Here is an 18,454-nt window from a genome sequence, read left to right as displayed (position 1 = left end):
GATGACAGGTTTTGTGGGTGTAGAAGCGACCATTAAGTGTTTTCTACATGCATAAAATCTGCCAGTATCATTCATAGCCTGCTGACTGACTGGTTGACTGAATATCCCTTTTCATATTTCTTATAGAGAAAGGCAAGGTCCCCAGATTTTGTTTTTTGGATTACGTATAGAAATAGATTAATGTTAAAATTATGGGAAAAGGAATTCATATCAGTGTCCCTTGTTACTAATGAACGCCATAGTGGTATGGTTGCTTGAAGTAATATCATATTAAACATTCTTATGAATAATAGGATTTTTATTATCCTTGTAAAATGCGTCCTATGAAAATAAAGAATTTATAAATATATTACAGAGGGATAGACATCGACATAAAATTATGTGCATATATAAGTGTATTTAAAGTATATACATCTTCGCATTTTTTTTTATCTCCAACACTGTTACAGGTCCTTTTAGCTACTTATCTACTTAATATTTGAAGAATGAGGAGGTTAATGAAACCGTTTGGATTACAGTCAAGGATTTAATATATGATAAGAATTTTTCAATGCAACAATTTGCTATTTAGCACCACGAGGACTTTCGTAATGATAACGAAGCCCAGATTAGGCTTACAGAATAATAGAAACGTAATAAAAATGTGAAATCATTAGGTCATAATACACATTTTAAGACCATTAAGAAACTATTTACCCCAACGAATGAAGTGCTGAGGAAGAACAACCTGACAGATGTGTGTTCAAAAGAACTGAGTGACTTATCACAGCTATATAAAAGACACAGGACGGATACACACACCTGGCGATCAGCACCATCAAGAAATTGTTTGACACAAAGTTAAATACATACATACATATAAGTGTGTGTATATGTGTATATATATATATATATATATATATATATATATATATATATATATATATAAAAACCCAAAAACTGTCCATTATGTATTGCATTGGACTGGATGTAAATATGAAATGAATAGAGGAAACGTAACTGGAGAAGACAATGTTATCTTATACCACTGGCAGCTCCCGCCATAATGATTTAACTCTTTACATGCATACATCCAAACATGTATATATATATAATATATATATATATATATATATATATATATATATATATATATATATATATATATATATATATATATATATATATATATATATATATATATATACATGTATGTATGTACATCTATATACATAGTATATCTTGTATATACTGTGCCATGTATATTGTATATCTAGTAAATTTTAACATATAAAATTCAGTTTTTGCAGTTTCAACTAGTGTCTAAGTGAATTATCAATAAAGATCTGTGTTTCATAAATGTTATACTATTACTGGATTGTTTTGATAAAAAAACATCTGTTTACATTTTTATATTAATTTCTCCTATTATATGATTAATCTGTCTTCCATCACGCACAGATGTCAAGATGAAGCCACAATAAAATCTTGACACCCTGATTTACTCTACCCACATGTAACAAATAATGAACAAACATACACACGCGCACAGGCAGTGACACCCTCGCCGTTGACTTCGTTAGTCCACGCCGATGAGGTAGTCGATGGTAGCGCCCTAGGAAAGGAGGGAGCAAAAAAGACTTTAGAACCGAAACATGAAGGTAGCCTGGGATTTGATTTCAATAATACAGTAAAATACTCATTGTAGGCATGTATATATATATATATATATATATATATATATATATATATATATATATATATATATATATATATTCATATCTATAAATCATACACGTTGGGGTACAGTCACACCAGTATTGACGAGTGCACGACCACCCAAGTCCCTTACCGGCAGTGAATAGAGCAGGAGGAGCAGAAACAGGAAGAGAAGTGCGAGGACGACCAGCGTGATGCAGTACCACTTGTAGTTCTTCCAGAAGATGTGTCTGAACAACTTCCAAGGCGAGAGGATCCACAGGAAGGAGGTGGTGGGGCGACTGTGACGGGTGATTCGTATTAAGGTTATTTCCTTTTTATTCTACGAGTTTCATGGATGGTGTAAATTATTTGTTACCTGCTTGCTATCAATATGCGTGTCTCAGGTCATGGCTTACCTAATCTCTAGTACAATTAAGATATTCGTCCATAATCGATCAATTTTAAGAATCAAAATTTCATGCTCTCAAGAAGTAGCCATACGAACTCTGTCACGTTAGTCTTACATTATGTCACTTACAGAGAAATCTGCAATCTGACTGACTGACTAAATAACTGACTGACTAAACAATTGACTAACTAACTGGCTGAATAACTAACTAAATAACTGGCTGACTGACTGAAACAGAGACAGACAGGGACTCAACAACTCACTTGGGTTCTGGCAACTTGGGGTTCATGTTGGGTTCGTCTCGACCCATGCCCGCTGGCCTCGTCTTCGACTCCTCCTCCGTCAGCACCTCCAACTCCATCTCAATCTTACCCTGCAAGAGAGGTGTTTTAGAAAGATCTGCCGCATCAGTAAGGAGGATATTAGGTAGTCACGGATGAGTAATGAATATATATAATATATATATATATATATATATATATATATATATATATATATATATATATATATATATATATATATTATATATATATAAGTAAGATAAAGCTTTCGTGAAAACGAAAATGGCGGTTTCAAGGTTAGGTAATATTTTTGCCTTATTTTAAAATTTTCTTTTGTTACTTGATCATTGTCTTCCAAATTTAAATAATTCTCTGAACAGCATTGCTTCTATCCCATGGCGCTCAACACTTCAGCCGTGGGAAATGGTCTCGGTCGCCATCTTGCGTCTCCTCTCAGCCTCCATGAGCCTCGTCCTACGTGTGCGTGTGCGTGCGCGTGTGCATGTGTACGTGCGTGTGCGTATGTGTTGTGTGTATATGCATAAGAGTGTTGAAGGCACTGGGAGCGCGCTTTCTCACCGCGATCTCGGTGACGCCCTCGGTGACCCTGATGAAGGGGAAGAAGCCGTAGAGGCGCTTGGCCTCGAACAGGTTGACGACGGTCGAGTGGTCGTCGAGCAGCGTGATGGCCACGCTGTTGGCGTCGCCGTCGCCCTGCATCTGCGGCACCTGCTCGGGCCCGACGCCGCCCACGCGCTTCGCTGGCTTTGGCATGTGGCACAGGTCGAGGGTCATCTCGCCTGCGTGTGGCCGGGTCAGAGGGCGGGGCTTAGGCTCAGCTTTTCTGGCATTTTGATCATTGCTACTAATGCTACTACACTACCACTGCTATCACTACTGTTTTTTATACTGTTACTATCTTTAACAACAATATTATCATTACTGCCGTTATTACTGTTAATCATAATACTAATATAATCAGTAATAACGACAAAAATAAACATAAAAATGACATCAACAGTCACTTATTTTCATAACTGTTATCGTTTCATATTTACCCTAAAATTACTACTTACTCAGATAGTCATCCCTGAGGATCAGGTCGTTGTCCCAGAGCTGGAGCGTGAGTTGAGGAGGCCGCCTCTCCTGCGTGGTGTGGAGGCTCCACGGGTGCTCCTTGTGCTCCACCACCATCATCTGCTCCGCCTCCATCATGTCCAGGTCGTAGACGAGGCGCCAGTTGAAGTTCGCCTCTCCGTCCATGCACCTGGAGTAGCGTCTCGTTAACATTCCTGGCCACTATCCATGCCCGTTATTATTGAGCGTTGGGTCTAAATCATATGGTGTGTGGTTAGAGTAATAGAGTAGGAGGAAGATAAACAGACCTGTAGTGGATGTCTGTCTTCTGCACGTTCTTGGTTCCCTGCAGCCAGCCCTTCACGTAGACGTCGCTCATCTTTTCCCGTCCGACTAAGCTGGTCTCCTGGAGCGGCGCGTCGAATACATTGTATACGACTACTCGCAGCGTATATCTGTAAGGGACAGTAGTTACTCATTTCTGCTTCATTATCAGAATGATTCACTGATCTACGATGAAAACGCTGTTATCTACTACTATACTTTCAAATCCAACTCTACGAAAGGCCCCGATAAAAAGAACAAGACAAGCGACATTGCACACCAGGTTCTCCTAAAATCCGTCAGAACTTTTCCTTGAGAACCTACTTGCGAGGGCGCCGTGGCGTGATGTCCATGGGCGGAGGCAGCGGCTGTGCGGAGGCAGGAAAGAGGTCGACCCACAGGCGCAGCTGCCCCTGGGGAACGCCAAGCCGAGCAGAGTGCATGAGGGCGCGGGACTCCACGTGTTCGGGCACCAGCGCGAAGTGCTTGTGCAGAATGTAGAGAGCCAGACGCTCCTTTGGAGGACCCACGGTTGATGGCAGCGACGCGTCAGGGGATTCTGAGAAGAAAGCATTCATTTCACCTTTTGCTGGCATAAGATTCGATTGACAGAGAATGTAAAGTAGTCTTGTTAAGGATATTATCTAGTAGTGAAAAGTGGATTTTGGGAGCGGTATACTTCTCTGTTCAGGGAAATCTAGTGAAGAAAACAGACTTCAGGTTTTTTTGATAAAGCCCTTCATGGCTAAAACGGAGCGGGCGGCTCAAGAGGGGTCGGATTAACTGCCAGACAAGAGAGTGTAAATGCACCAAACAAGAGAGAGCTCTAGATTCAACTCACCGAACTCCGTGAGAGGGTAACTGTTGCCCGCGACGGCAATGGCAGGGGGCTGAGCATGCCACACGGGCGCCTCGAGGTTCCTCAGCTTGGCGACGCCCGCCAGCACTTCGAAAGGGAGTCTCCGCGTCCCTCCAGGCGTTGGAGCCGCTCCTGCAGGCAAGCACTAAGTTGAACGGTGTGTCGCTCACTGACTTTGTAAGTATTTCTGCCTGATTTAAGGGCTTCTGTTTATTTATGTCTACTCATTCTTTTATTCACTTTCTCACATGCTTACTCCCTATTCTCATAACTTTTTCCGTTTGTACAACATACACCTTTATATGTATTAGTACACAGACCGTGTGTGTGTGTGTGTGTGTGTGTGTGTGTGTGTGTGTGTGTGTGTGTGTGTGTGTGTGTGTGTGTGTGTGTGTGTGTGTGTGTGTGTGCACATATATATATATATATATATATATATATATATATATATATATATATATATATACATAAAATATATATATATATATATAATATATATATATATATATATATATTCGGAAGAAAAACCGATTCCTTTTCAATAAAACTAGTTTTTGTATTGTGGGTTTTTCTTCCATTGTGTCAGCACGGAAGAGTGTTTTTCCATTCATATATATATATATATATATATATATATATATATATATATATATATATATATATATATATATATATATATATATACATATATACATATATATATAGATAGATAAATAGATAGATAGATAGATAGATATATACATATACTATATATATATATATACACATATAACATGTATATATAGAGAGAGACAGAGATGACAAGAGAGCACATTCAGCGAAACAAAGACGTGCAGGCACTCACACGTGGTACTGCCTCGGGAGCCCACACGTGGCACGGTGCCGGGTGAGAAAACGGTTTTCCAGGTCGATGGTGGTCTCTCCGATGAGGTCATCCGAGGTGGCGAGGTCGCGGTCCCATACCTGCACCAGAAGGTCCTTGTGGAGAGGCAACGTTCCTCCAACTTCGAACACGCTGAGGAAAATGAAAAGCGTCTTTTTACCAAGTATCGAGACAAAAACAATCACAATAAAATGTATTTATGAATATTTTTTGTTATCTTTTTCAAATTCCCTCGCAGCGTATATCCCTCGCAGCCTGCACTTTTTTTCGCAACATAATGCATAGCTGGAGCCACTCACTGTCCGAACACGGGGTTGAGTGTGTTGGGTCGGAAGTCGTCCTTGGAGGACCTCTTCGTCTGCCCAAACTCGACCGTGACGTAGGGGTCAGAGGAACCCCCGGCGTCCTTGGGAGCCAGGTCCGTCCCCAGCACCACGTAGACGCGAGCGATCACCTCCTGCGGGTCGGGGGAAGGGAAGCCGGACAGGATGTGCGGTTGGTCCTCGCCTTCCTCTTGGTTCAGGGGATACACGCGGAAGGTGCCCTAAGGAGGAGGGAAAGGGAATGATGCGATGGCCTGCCGGTTTCCACCTATCTTCTTGGAACTATTTCATTCATCCACTGGATTCGCTTCCTTAAACCTGCTCTCACCCTCCTCTTCCTCTCCCTCTCTCCAACCCTCTCCCTCTCTCCCTTTCCCTTTCTCCCTCTTCCTCTCCTTCCTCCTCTCCCTCTCCCTCACCCTCTTTCCCTCTCCCTCTCTCTACTTTTACTTGTCTCTCACTATGTCGCCGTTTCTCTATTCATCCATCTCCATCTCCCCCTCTCTTTCCCTCTTTTCATCTCCCTCTCCCACTGCTTTTCGCTATCCTTCTCGTTCTCCTTCTCCCCATTTTCTTTCTATCTTTCCCTTCCTTTCTTTCCCCCTTTCTTCCTCTTATCATCCTCCAAACACACCTTGAACTCGCCGGCGAATTGAGCCTGATCTCCTCGCCCTCGGAACAACTTCACGGTGTCCACGAGGTCGCGGAAACCGGAGAACCTGCCATCGTCCTCCAGGGCTCCTGACAGCACCTCCATCTTCTCGTATCTGTCATTGGAGTCGCGATTAGTTATAGCAAATATATAAATTCGATTGACTGATTCCGGAGAGAGAAAAAATAGTAATATGACAAAGTATGTGTAAAATAACACCCGGCCATGTTCTAGGTTCTAATAGTCATGACTGCTATATAACTCGCTTGGAAAATGTATATATGCATCATATTTACAATTTTGAAAGAAAAATCCTTTGTGTATATGATATCTACTGAGATATAAAAAAACGAAGGAGGAACACTACGATCGCCTTGAGGAACACCAACTCACCCCTTGGACAGATAGGCCCCGGAGCGGTTGGACTGGCCCGACGACGCATAATACTTGGCCCACCAGTCGATGTCTGTATCCACTGTACCTGGCTGCAAGACGGTTAGGGGGATGGGAGAAGACGAAATATTTCAAAAATCAAAATGCCTACTGGGAGACATATATACAAATATTTATTCAAATATCTATGCCATTAAACAAACAGAAAGAGCTTACCTTTTTTCAAAACAAATGTCTAGAAGAAACTACAAACCAAGGATGCAATCCATACGCTACAAAATCAATGTAAAATACAAACAAACTAACACTAAGGACTACTTGCAGCGGAGGCATCTATTCAGACACCCTCAGGACTATCCAGCAAAGATATCAGCGGAGTGAGAAGAGATTGCCTGAACTCTTAAACAGTCAAGGTGAAGAAATACTGAGGGGACACTAAGAGGGACTATGGATAATGAGACAAACTGGAAGGGAAGATATTCCTCACAAAATTTGACAATAATGCAACAAAAACAACAGAAGTCTCTTAGCGTAAGATGTCTCAGTTGTCACATGAAGGTTATGGAAAGGATGTGAAGCTTCGGGGATTAATGTAAATATTTTAATTTGAAACACAAGGGTAAAGGGTGCATGTCTGTTGTACATAAGTAGTCACATAAATTGAACAAAGGACATGAATACAAACAAGATCATTCTACGACAGCCTTGCACAATTAAAACACAGACGAAACACACGATATAATTTTATATATAATATATATATATATATATATATATATATATATATATATATATATATATAATATATATATATATATATATATATATATATATATATATATATATATATATATATATAATATACATATATACAAAGAATTATATAAAAAACAGAGATTAAAACACCACGATGACGATCAAACAATAAATCGCAAAATTAACAATAATGTAGAGGGAGAATCAACTCCACAACCACTGCAGTAATTAGACAATTTGAAGAAGGAACAGATAACACAAGACAGGAACAACTTACCTCCCTGGCAGCCTGCGCATGACTCAAAGACGGGCGTGAATGGGCGGAGTCAGCCTGGAGGAGAATGGATTAGTAGGGAAGTCATGCTAGGTCATGCTAAATGCCCCTTTCGCTCGCACGGGTTAAAAGCGGTGTCGAGAGCACGAGACACTACACCCGTCTATTTGTTTATATGTTTACCTGAGGAGAGTTTCGTTTGTACTGGACAGTAGTGTGAGTGCGTGTGTTTATGCTTTAACGTGAGAAATAAATGTAGTTTAAGTCATAAAGGCAGACAGGAGGATTTCACGATGATTTCTAAGTTAAAGTCTATGCATTTATCCGCCCATTTTCAGTTACTGATATAAAGGGAGCATTTGATTAAATACTTTACTACCTCAGGTATTTAAGCTTATTATTCATAAAGAACATTGACATTAACAATTTTGTCTTCTTAACACTGATAATGAGTGAAACAAAGGATATAAAAAGCTTCCAAAATTACGGACTAAGACAGCGTACTAGGGAAGAACATCAAGCAACACTCTACAGAGAACAAGGGACATCTAGCAACATCAAGAACCGGACGTGACCTCGGGGGCAGGCCTACCAACCTTGTCCTTGGCCGCCTTGGGGTTCAGCAGCGGCAGAGTGGTGGCTGGCAAGCTCTCTCTGTGGAGGAAGGAGAGGAGGGCATGAGATTCCTCTGTGCATCGAGCGTCATCGGCATTTTTTAAAAATATGTTTTGGTGTGAAATGGCAATGGTATTAGGGTAATGCTGCAATCATGTGCAACGACATACATGACACAATTATTTCTACCAAAAGAAAATTAAACATACATTTTAAACTTATCCCATTTCAAAATAGAATCCAAGTTTAAAATTGTCCAAGTCACGATCACAGAATAGCTTAAGCCTACTTTTACGACACGTGGTGCTTCACAGGAGATTTCAAGGCTAACTTACTTACATATTTTAATGTGCTGAATCGACAGATTTAGAAATAATAATAATAATAATAATAATAATAATAATAATAATATAATAATAATAATAATAATAATAATAATAATAATAATAAAATAAGAACTGTTTACAGCACATGTCGTAATAAGACCCGTGGACCAAATATTACGGTGACAGAAGAGACACAAGCCCAACCACCTTAAGTATGTTAAACCACGTGGACTCTAATGGTCTATTTTACCTGTATAAATCACAGACAAAAGGAGTCGTGAACCTTACAGAGAGTTCCAATACAACTTGTAGGCCCGAGATCACCGAGAAGTGAGTGATGTTATGCAGTGATAAGTATGATATAAAGTACGATTTAATGTTAGATACAAAGAATGCATTTTCCTTGAGTTTTCGGTCGTGCTTTATTCGTGGAAGAACTATGTTTGAATAGCTTTTCTCCCTTAGCTTTAGTCAGTCCGTGGTAAGAAGGCTTGGGATCCAGTCATCTAAGATTTATGAGACCTTATCAGTGCCCAAAGCCATGAGTGGCATAAATAAGACTTCGGGAAGCTCAGCCTTTAGTATTCCGTGTCGTAGAGATTCGGTTTATAACTAGAAAATCCAGAAATATTAGAACAAGAGTGAAAACCAGTAATCCCGTATCTTACCTAGATGTATATTGGTTGTACAGATGCTTTATACAAACATACAACACGAACGTCAAAGATAACAGAAAATTACAAGGATAAAGAACAGTCCGGGGAACACTAATTAGATAAGAGATAAACCACAAGATATGAAGGAGACAGAAAGCAGGTCCAAACACCACCAGGGACATACGAATCTGTGAGTTCACTTCCTGCATCACGGAGATAAGAATCAAACTGCATTATCCATTAGGTTACTATGCATGTTTGGCTGAGGAGAAAGCGGATTATAAACCTCCATGCAACACTCTCATAATTCGCGGGTCATGATGATGATGACGACAACGACGATGATGATGATGATGATGATGATGATGATGATGATGATGATGATGATGATGATGATGATGATGATGATGATGATGATGATGATGATGATGATGATGATGATGATGATGATGATGACAATTATATGAATAAATATAATGATAATGGCAATACTACTATTAATGGCAATAATATAATAATGCAAGTACTACTACTCACAACAATGATAGTGAACTAGTGATAATTGTTCTTGTCACTATTGCCATTACCATTACAGTGCTAATCATGAAAAGAAGCAAGAGTTATGAGAGTGCCCCACGGGGAAGCAGCGAAGCTCAACGAACAGGTGTGAGGAAATACCTGAGGTGCGAAGGGACCCTTTTTCTCTTCCGCTTCTTCCTGGTGACGAAGGGAAGAGACAACTCTCAGACAAGTTATTCTCAACACTAGAAACAAGTCTAGTCATCATGACATGCATTGCTGAAAGTATAACGATAAAAGAACAAAACAAAACTTTTAAGAACAGCATCACTTGGCTCTGCTGGGTAAGTACAGCACACTTGGTCACGACATACTTATGGCGCTCTCGTAACAGTTAAATCACAGATCATACGCTCGCTAATACAACTCAGTCAGGCATCTGCAAACACATGAAGCATATCTGCAAACTATTTTGAGAAATGTACATTCGGCAGTAGTTCGGAATGATCTGTAACATTCATATCCGCCTGTAGCATTCTCACTTCTTATATCATCATGCGTGCAGTTCTTGTCTATGCAAGATGCTTATTTGAAAGTTGCTGGTCACGAGCACTGTTGCGGTACCTGACTTATTTGATTTATTTACATCAGTCACACATTTCATGCACACTTTTAGAGATACCAGTGCATACTCAATTATACTGGTAGGCTATGCTAAGTATAAATGAGAAGCAAAAAAGCACGACTTAAGCAAGTTATTATGTCATATGTGGTAAAGCTAAACTACTTTTGACTAAAGTCCCCTTGTTTTAAGTCTTTCTCTTTCTCTCTCTCTCTCTCTCTCTCTCTCTCTCTCTCTCTCTCTCTCTCTCTCTCTCTCTCTCTCTCTCTCTCTCTCTCCTCTCTCTCTCTCTCTCTCTCTCTCCTCTTTCTCTCTCTCTCTCTCTCTCTCTCTCTCTCTCTCTCTCTCTCTCTCTTTCTCTCTCTCTCTCTCTCTCTCTCTCATACGCAATTCGCAATAAGGTCAAATGGTCTTTGTCCTTTTTCTCCCCGGGGTTTAAACGCACTCCACACTAAAAGGTCAAAGAGGAAGGTTACTATGTCAGTCACACAAAGGTTACTATGTCAGTCACACAGACGGTTAAAATGCACCAGCTGATAACGAGGTCAAAGGTCAGTGCCAAAGGTCCTAAGGTCTTCCACCTTGCAGATTTGGGCTCCACGGTATACTGGTGAAGGTCGGACACCACAGCGGTGGCCACGACGGGCTTGCTCCCGAAGGCCCGGTGGTCGACCACGCGCAGGGTCAGCGGCGGCATGTACAGGTCCTCTTTCGGGAGTTCCTTGGAACACGGAGACAGGTCAGATTTGTTGCTCTTTTTGGAAAGTGAGAACTAAATGAAAAGGAAAATAACAGAAGACAGTCTTTTCACGTGGCATCTAGCAAGAACTGTATAGATATCTAGAGACACGTTCTTTAGATATTCTGTTTATAACTTACTTCATACGCTTGTGTTTCCCTGTTCTCTGAGGCCATGGAAGTAAACACGACTAATCAACAAAGCAGAAATCAATAGCATAATAATGGCGAGGGTAATGATAGCAATACTAACACTAGTAGAGCACTCACCACATCGAAGACCAGGTGAGGCTTGTCGAAATTGGGATTGATTCTTAGGTTGGCCATGACGGGCGACGTGACCCGCCCGCCGCCGCACTCGAACTTGATCGACGGACGTGTCACGGGCTGCAGCTCGAAGGTGGTCATGTTGCGTAAGCCCCAGCACAGCACCTGCGGGGGACGGAGGGGGCACAGCAGGAGGGAGAGGGGGTGGAAGCAAATCAGGTGGAGGTTTAAGTGGTGGAGAAGGTGGAGTAGAAGTAAAGGAGGAGATGGAGAGGGTGTGGAGTAGTCGGCAGAGGAGAAGGCGGAGATGGAGACAACAGAGAAGGTGATGGAGAAAGGGTGAGAAATGCGTTAAGTTTCGTGTGATGTAAGCATTTTCTCTAATTGCAAAACCCAACCAGATCTCTATAATGTGAATCCACAACATAACCTGTCAGTTTCACCTTACAACACTACCATAGCTGTAAAAAAGTAAGAAAAAAAACTCTTCTACTCAGCTTTTACATACCTCAACCCTGGTCTTCTGCAGGAGAGGCCTCACGCCGACGGGGACCATGTAGAAGTCTCCGCGCGTCGGGGGAAGAATGGGCAGCTCCTCCGCCGAGTCCTTCGGGAGGAGCTCGAATGACGCCAGGAGCTCACCTGCAGAAACCATCAAGGACTGTTTACATAGTTTGTACACAATTAGCTTTACATAATCTGTTGTGTGTTATTAATAGTTTGTCTTCCTCTTTTTTCTTCATCTTTTTCTTCTTTTCATCCTGGTTGTAGTGAACGCGGGAACGAGCGCAGCGCCGTAACGCCTGTTAAGACATTGAATAACAATTCGCGTATGCAAACGAGCCCGCACTGTCTTAGAAGTGGCGGGTATTGCCCGTATATATACCCCTCGTTCTGCCAAGACAAAGCAGAGAGGGAGAGAGAACGAACACGGCCACTCCACGGTTTGCCAGTCCTGTCCTGTCCAGCGGCAATAATTGTAAGCATGTGGGAAAATCTCAGATGTGCATTTTATTTCTTGATTTGAGATTACGAAGTGTTGTTGTTTTTTTTTGTAAATATACCGCGTACCTTGGCTTTATTCTTTTTTTACAACCATATTCATATTGTAACCTGGAGCCTCCTAGAAAATCTGAACGGCAAATATCAGATTGATAATTAATAAATAATAATAAATAAGCTCATACTAACGGAAATGAAAAGCAACATAACGTAAATTATAAAAATCTTCACAAGTCATAAATATCTTACTTTAAAGAACTTTTGCCACGCCTACCACACAACTTCATTTTGTTATACGACATAGTGGTCTACCCTCCACTGTAACTATTTTGTTACGTAACCTTTTATCTATATCTCTAAATTCTACCTCTCATGCGACCCTGCACTTCTCGTGTCATTCGTGTATCTTCATTCGCAAATCCCTAATGCATTCCATTCATGAAGTCTCATTCTACCTTCATTCATAAATTCTAAACTAATGCCATTCATCCTTTTGCCTTCACCCATGAATTCCAGATATATATCATTCATAAAACTCCATTCACAAAAGTCCCAGGACACGTTATTCACAAAATCTCACCATGCTTTCCCACAAATCCATCCAACTACCACCTTTCTCTCCTCGAGATACACATCTCTCTCTGTACCTTGCTTGTCCTTCCCTCGCGAGAGCGGGTACCACTTCAGAGGTAGTGCCTGGTACGCCTCGCCCAGCTCGACTATGGTAGGAGAGCAGAACACTCGCCCAAGGAATTCCGGGGCGCCCTGGAGAAGACGAGGACGAAAGATAGGAAGTTTCAGTCCACTAGAAAATGAATACGCATTGTCTTGTTTTCAACACTACTTCGTTTCCTATTTTCAAATGGCTATGAAATACGTTTAGATATGCTGTATGTTAACTCAATTATGGATTATTCAAGTAGACCGTTCGGTTCAAGGCTGGCTATTTTCGTTAGCTTACATAACATGAATAGGTAAAACATTAACAAATAAGATAAAATCAGTGAATGTATAGATAGATAATCAATCCTTGAAATAATGACAGCAATATTCAATAACAACAACAACGTCAATATCAATAACAACAATAACAATAGTGATAAGTCTGATTATGACAAGCTCACCTTGGCATTCCAGTCGAAGACCTCGACGACCACTTGCGGCGCCTGCGTGCGGGTCGTGAGCACGGGGCCCGCCAGCTTCACGTCGTCAAAGATGAGCGTCTGGTCCCACGTAGGACACAGCGTCGCCCTCTCTTTCTCCGTCTGCTGTGTTCCTGCGCAGAAGCTCACCACGGCGTAGGGGTCTGAGAGGCGAGGGAACGATGAGTTTGAAAGGACAAAATGGAATGAAATGGGCCTCTGGGATTCGTACCTTTTTTAACTGATACTACCGCAGTTCGTGTTCTTAATTTCCGATGCAATAATAATGTCAGGGAAGGTGCATACAACATGAAATCAAGATACATTTTCATAAATTCTTATAATTATTTTTGTTAACAATTATAATAATTCACAAATAACCAGTCCACACAAGCTGTATAGAATCAGATAAGATATACATGTTAGTTTCATACGATTCCCTGTAATATATATGCGCTAAAATCGAGTAACAAAGGAAAAGGCAATTAGATAAAACACATTTAATCCGTCAAATCAGTTATTGTTTATACTTACCCGAAAGCCCTGTCTTATCTCCCGCCGGCAAGTCACGTGCCTGGTACACGTGCGCACGGAGCTGGAACGTGTGGCGCTCGGCACTCACCACGTACATCCGTGGGCACGTGAGCTGCGTGATTGCGTCGTCGCCTGAAAGTGTAAAGTGTAGCAGCGGGATGGAAAAAAATGATAGAAGAGAAGCATAAAGTCGACAAGACAAGTTTTACAAAGAATAATAATCATAATTCTGAAGACCTTTTAGACTGAATACATTCTTTTCTAGAATATTTAGACTGGTAAGGACTCTACCATCTCCCGCCTTCACGACGAGCCTTGGCGTGGGCGGGGCTCCTCCGGGCTGGGCGGGCACAAGGCGCCTCCTCCACCTTCGGCGCCTCACCACGTCCACCTTCCTCTCGAGGGCGTGGAACTGCAGGCGGAACAGGGGGGCGTACTCCCAGCCCTCCACCTGCCCTACTTCCTGGTGCTGTGTGGACGTCGTTCAGAGTTATCGAACTGAATTTCCAAAATGTTTTCGTTTCACACTGCTTGATCTTACAAACCGAAGACTGGAAACAACAGCAAAGCCTCCGTTACTCATTATGGAGTTCTGCCTCGTTCCACTGACCTTTTCGACCTTGTGGACCAGGAAGCGCTCGCGAATCCATCTCCTCCTGCGGGTCACGTGGTAGATCTTCTCCTGCGGCGACCAGCCCACCAGACCGCTCTCCACGGTGTACTCCCAGCCCTCGCCGTCCACCGCGCGCTGCAGGTCGTACTGCAACAGCAACGTGTTTCCGTTACGAACACAACACAAACACGCAGGCGAGCATCAGTAAACCGACATGTATCCTTTTTACTAATACAACGAATATGGTATCAATTTATGGTGTATAAAATCAGCCCCATTTGATTGATACCTTTGTTTTCCAGTGCTTCCATTACAGGCTACATTACCTGAACGTTACTCATCTTTTAACAGAAATGGTACAAATTGATGAAAAACATGATTTTATGATATTTCTAAAACTATTTAATGTTGCTTGATATCCATCCTGCTCTCGTAAATATTAATTCATAATTTTACAACTTTTGTAAGCAAACACGTTACCCATGTCTCCAGCGTCGTCCGAAGACAAAGCCAAACGCATACCATAATTGCACCCTGTCCAGTAACCCAAGTCCTGTGTTTTACTCTTACTTCGACGCCCAGAGGCTGCATCCTATTAGTGAAACTACTACCAAGGTTATATCCCTTAATTAACTAATATATCAGCTTTGTACTTATCATAGTGCATCGTGACAGATGGCCCTGCTAGATCAGTTGGCCATGTTTACTCACCGACCACAAGTCCCGCCACTTCCATCCGTCTGGACAAGGGATCTCATCTCGCTTGGACGCCGGGTCGCCGCGGGCGTCGGTCCACGTGTTGGGGGCGGGGAGCCACGTCCCGCCCGGCACGCGCATCTGCTGCTCGTACACCTCCTCCGTGAACAGCTGTCGCCCTGCGTCCGCCTCGTACTTCACACTGCGGCGTGAGAGATGCGGTCATTCCGGCGAGTCGAGTGCGCCGCAGAGGGAACGAAGCTCTCATTGAATGCGAACACTGATGGGTTAATCTTACGTCCAAAGAGGTTTGGATACTTTATCACTTTAGTCTAAAATATACATTTCCAAAAGACTTTCTCGGAAGCCGCCTCACCTGGGGTCCGGGTCGACGAACCAGTCCCCTTGGAACTTCCATCCCTCGGGCTCCGGGAAGGCTTCGCGGGGGAGGCTGAGGCGCCCGTCGGCGTCGGAGAAGGCGGGACGCGTGAGCAGGAGGCCGCTGGTGCCCCACTTGCCGCTGCCGGGCACGGCGATCACCTGCAAGAATAATACGTTGACAGAGATACATCGAAGGCAACATGCTTACACCTACATCGCAATTTCCGTCTCGATCTGAGCAAGGTCTCCTTTCCTCACCTGATTCTCATACGACTCGGCATACACGGTGAGCTGGACGTCTGGCCTGTTGTCCCACCAGGACCTGACGTCCGCCTCCTGCCCGAGCCACACCGACGCCCGCACGACGCCGCCCACGAAGCTCTCATCCTTGTCTGCGGGCGGGGATGAAGGCAACTGAACCGGAGACTTGTTGCTCACAAGACATGAGAACTTCGTACAATATGCAGTATGTCAGAAGTGAGTATGAATATGCGCAGTGACTCAGAATGCGTCACGAACCTGGGTAGCAGAGGGTGTAGGTATTGAACTTCCCGGCCAGCTCTCCCTGGGCGGCCAGGTCGTGGGAATAAAGGACGGCGTGGGCGGGGATCCTGACATAGGCGAGGCGTCGCGTCCCGCTCATGAGCCACAGGAACACGTCAGGGATGCTGTTCTGAGGCTGTGGACGGAGAGAAGCAGTAGCGATTAACAACAGAATCCGCAGTTGAGCAACCGCCACGGTATATGGACAATGGGTTATGTTGGAATAATATCATGGTATTGTCTGTGCCCCAGCGAGTCCTTGCTTTTAACAATGTGCGATCGAAAAAGAAAAAGAAAAAAATGACAGACTGCCCTACCCGCTCGTTATTATAAACTTTTTTTTTATTACTTCTCCTTTCCTTCATATTTTTACTCTTATATACCCTCCCTCCCCTCCTGACCCCCTCTTACTTCAACAGCCAGGTCCTCCAGAAGGGTGAGGACGGCCTGCAGTTCCTCCAGGACGGACTGGTGTTCTGAGGTATCCAGGTCCTGACACGACATCGCGATTTGGTCCAACTCGAGTCTGCGTCGGTCCCTTAGGTGGCGGTCCAGCGACGTCTCGACGTGGCGAACTGGGTCCACCGCTGGTAAGGGCGCCCTGGAGACACATCAAAGGATGAGGAGTGTATCCTAATCATGATGGGGCGTGGCTAAAGTATCCCAGAGAGCAATGGGAGTACTTAATGACATCGATGAATGAGGAACTTGTCTTAATCATAATAGGAAATTCGTTGCGTGTCTGAATCTTGAAACTTCGACAGTGATCTTTCACTAATTAGCCAGAAGTTGAAGACCTAAAATGATACTAAAAAGAGACAGACGTACTGACCTACACGCGTCAATCAGCTTCGGTCTAGTGTGCTCTTGACAAAGCTCAACTTGCTGCAAATCCTTCTTCAGTGCCTGCAGGATGTTTAGGAGGGATATTTTCAAATGTTAATAACTTCTGCATCTATTTCATCCTGTGAGGAATCGGTTTATCATTTTCATCTACAATCACACAGACAATGAAAACAACGTAAAAGTCTTCATAGTCCCAAACGACGATTAACCGATGCAATCGCAGTGACGTGGTTGACGCTGTGAAGCCGGTGCGTGACATCCTCCCAGTCGCAGTGAACAGTGACCAGAGGCATGGCGTCGCCCCATGGAAGGAAGTAATACCTACACGGAAGAAAAGCGATGTAAGGAAACAGTTATATAAAGAAATGCGTTTTATTTCATTATATCAAATGGGTGAGATGATGTGATGCCATGGAATCTAGCTTCAGAGTTACGTCTGCAATAAATTTGTAGGTTAGATGCAATGAATAAAGAGATATGGTAAAAAAATTGTCTACAATTCAATTTCTTTTGATATCATTATATGCTTACTTGCAGCCATCGAATACCGGGTTCGCAGGGTGTGTGGACGAGGGCGAAGGCAGCATGGTGTTCTCAAGCTTGTTTCCGAAGTTGCCGATGGACACCTCGATCTCCAGGGGCCTCCCCGCCTCCTCCAGGAGCCATACCCCCGCCAGCTGGCACATCAGCATGAACCTCCTCGTTCCCCGGTACCTCTGGAGAGGACGCAGTCGGGTTATTGCTTTCATTATCTTTAAGCCTTTATTGATTTCTGTTAGTATTCACTGCTTTTTTTTTTCTTTTTTTGCGTATGCACTTCGCTTCTCCTGCATTTTTCAGATAAAGTTGTCCTTCCAATCAATATTACTCGTGACCTTCTCTCTTGGCTCAATCGTCCTGCACTTACCCTGACGTCGTTGAAGACCTTGTTATCAATGGCGGTCGAGGGCGCGGGCGGATACGATCCCACGTGCGTGTGCAGTGCCAGGAGGACGCGCCCTCGATAGGCACAGCCTTCCTCCACGCCTGCGTTCATGCTCGCA

At 43.1% G+C, this 18,454-nt stretch overlaps 2 protein-coding genes across 2 annotated transcripts in view; one reads left to right on the top strand and one right to left on the bottom strand.

The window, feature by feature from the left end:
* The window catches only part of LOC119578042, a gene marked incomplete at its 5' end in the record, with an annotated part of 8,201 nt that extends 7,917 nt beyond the window's left edge, over positions 1-284 (top strand). The window contains 1 exon segment of the mRNA XM_037925764.1: positions 1-284. This exon segment is cut by the window's left edge and continues 967 nt beyond it.
* A 958-nt stretch (positions 285-1,242) lies between these two features.
* LOC119577636 (myoferlin-like) lies at positions 1,243-17,434 on the bottom strand. The gene is made up of 28 exons (XM_037925204.1): positions 17,398-17,434; positions 16,977-17,166; positions 16,542-16,701; positions 16,281-16,414; positions 16,018-16,181; positions 15,657-15,843; positions 14,943-15,092; positions 14,624-14,801; positions 14,333-14,464; positions 13,781-13,962; positions 13,304-13,421; positions 12,163-12,296; positions 11,658-11,819; positions 11,231-11,370; positions 10,187-10,225; positions 8,508-8,565; positions 6,882-6,973; positions 6,471-6,603; positions 5,813-6,057; positions 5,477-5,645; positions 4,613-4,775; positions 4,096-4,330; positions 3,756-3,902; positions 3,447-3,637; positions 2,950-3,170; positions 2,353-2,462; positions 1,832-1,979; positions 1,243-1,594 (listed from the first exon to the last, which is right to left on the bottom strand). Exons 2-28 carry the CDS (start codon positions 17,067-17,069, stop codon positions 1,559-1,561), a joined length of 3,921 nt encoding a protein of 1,306 aa, XP_037781132.1. The 5' UTR covers positions 17,070-17,166; positions 17,398-17,434; the 3' UTR covers positions 1,243-1,558.
* Between the last annotated feature and the right edge of the window lie 1,020 nt (positions 17,435-18,454).

This window comes from Penaeus monodon, chromosome 10 (genome assembly GCF_015228065.2).
Source record: "Penaeus monodon isolate SGIC_2016 chromosome 10, NSTDA_Pmon_1, whole genome shotgun sequence".
Classification (NCBI taxonomy): domain Eukaryota; kingdom Metazoa; phylum Arthropoda; class Malacostraca; order Decapoda; family Penaeidae; genus Penaeus; species Penaeus monodon.
This window is presented reverse-complemented; position numbering and strand designations above follow the sequence as displayed.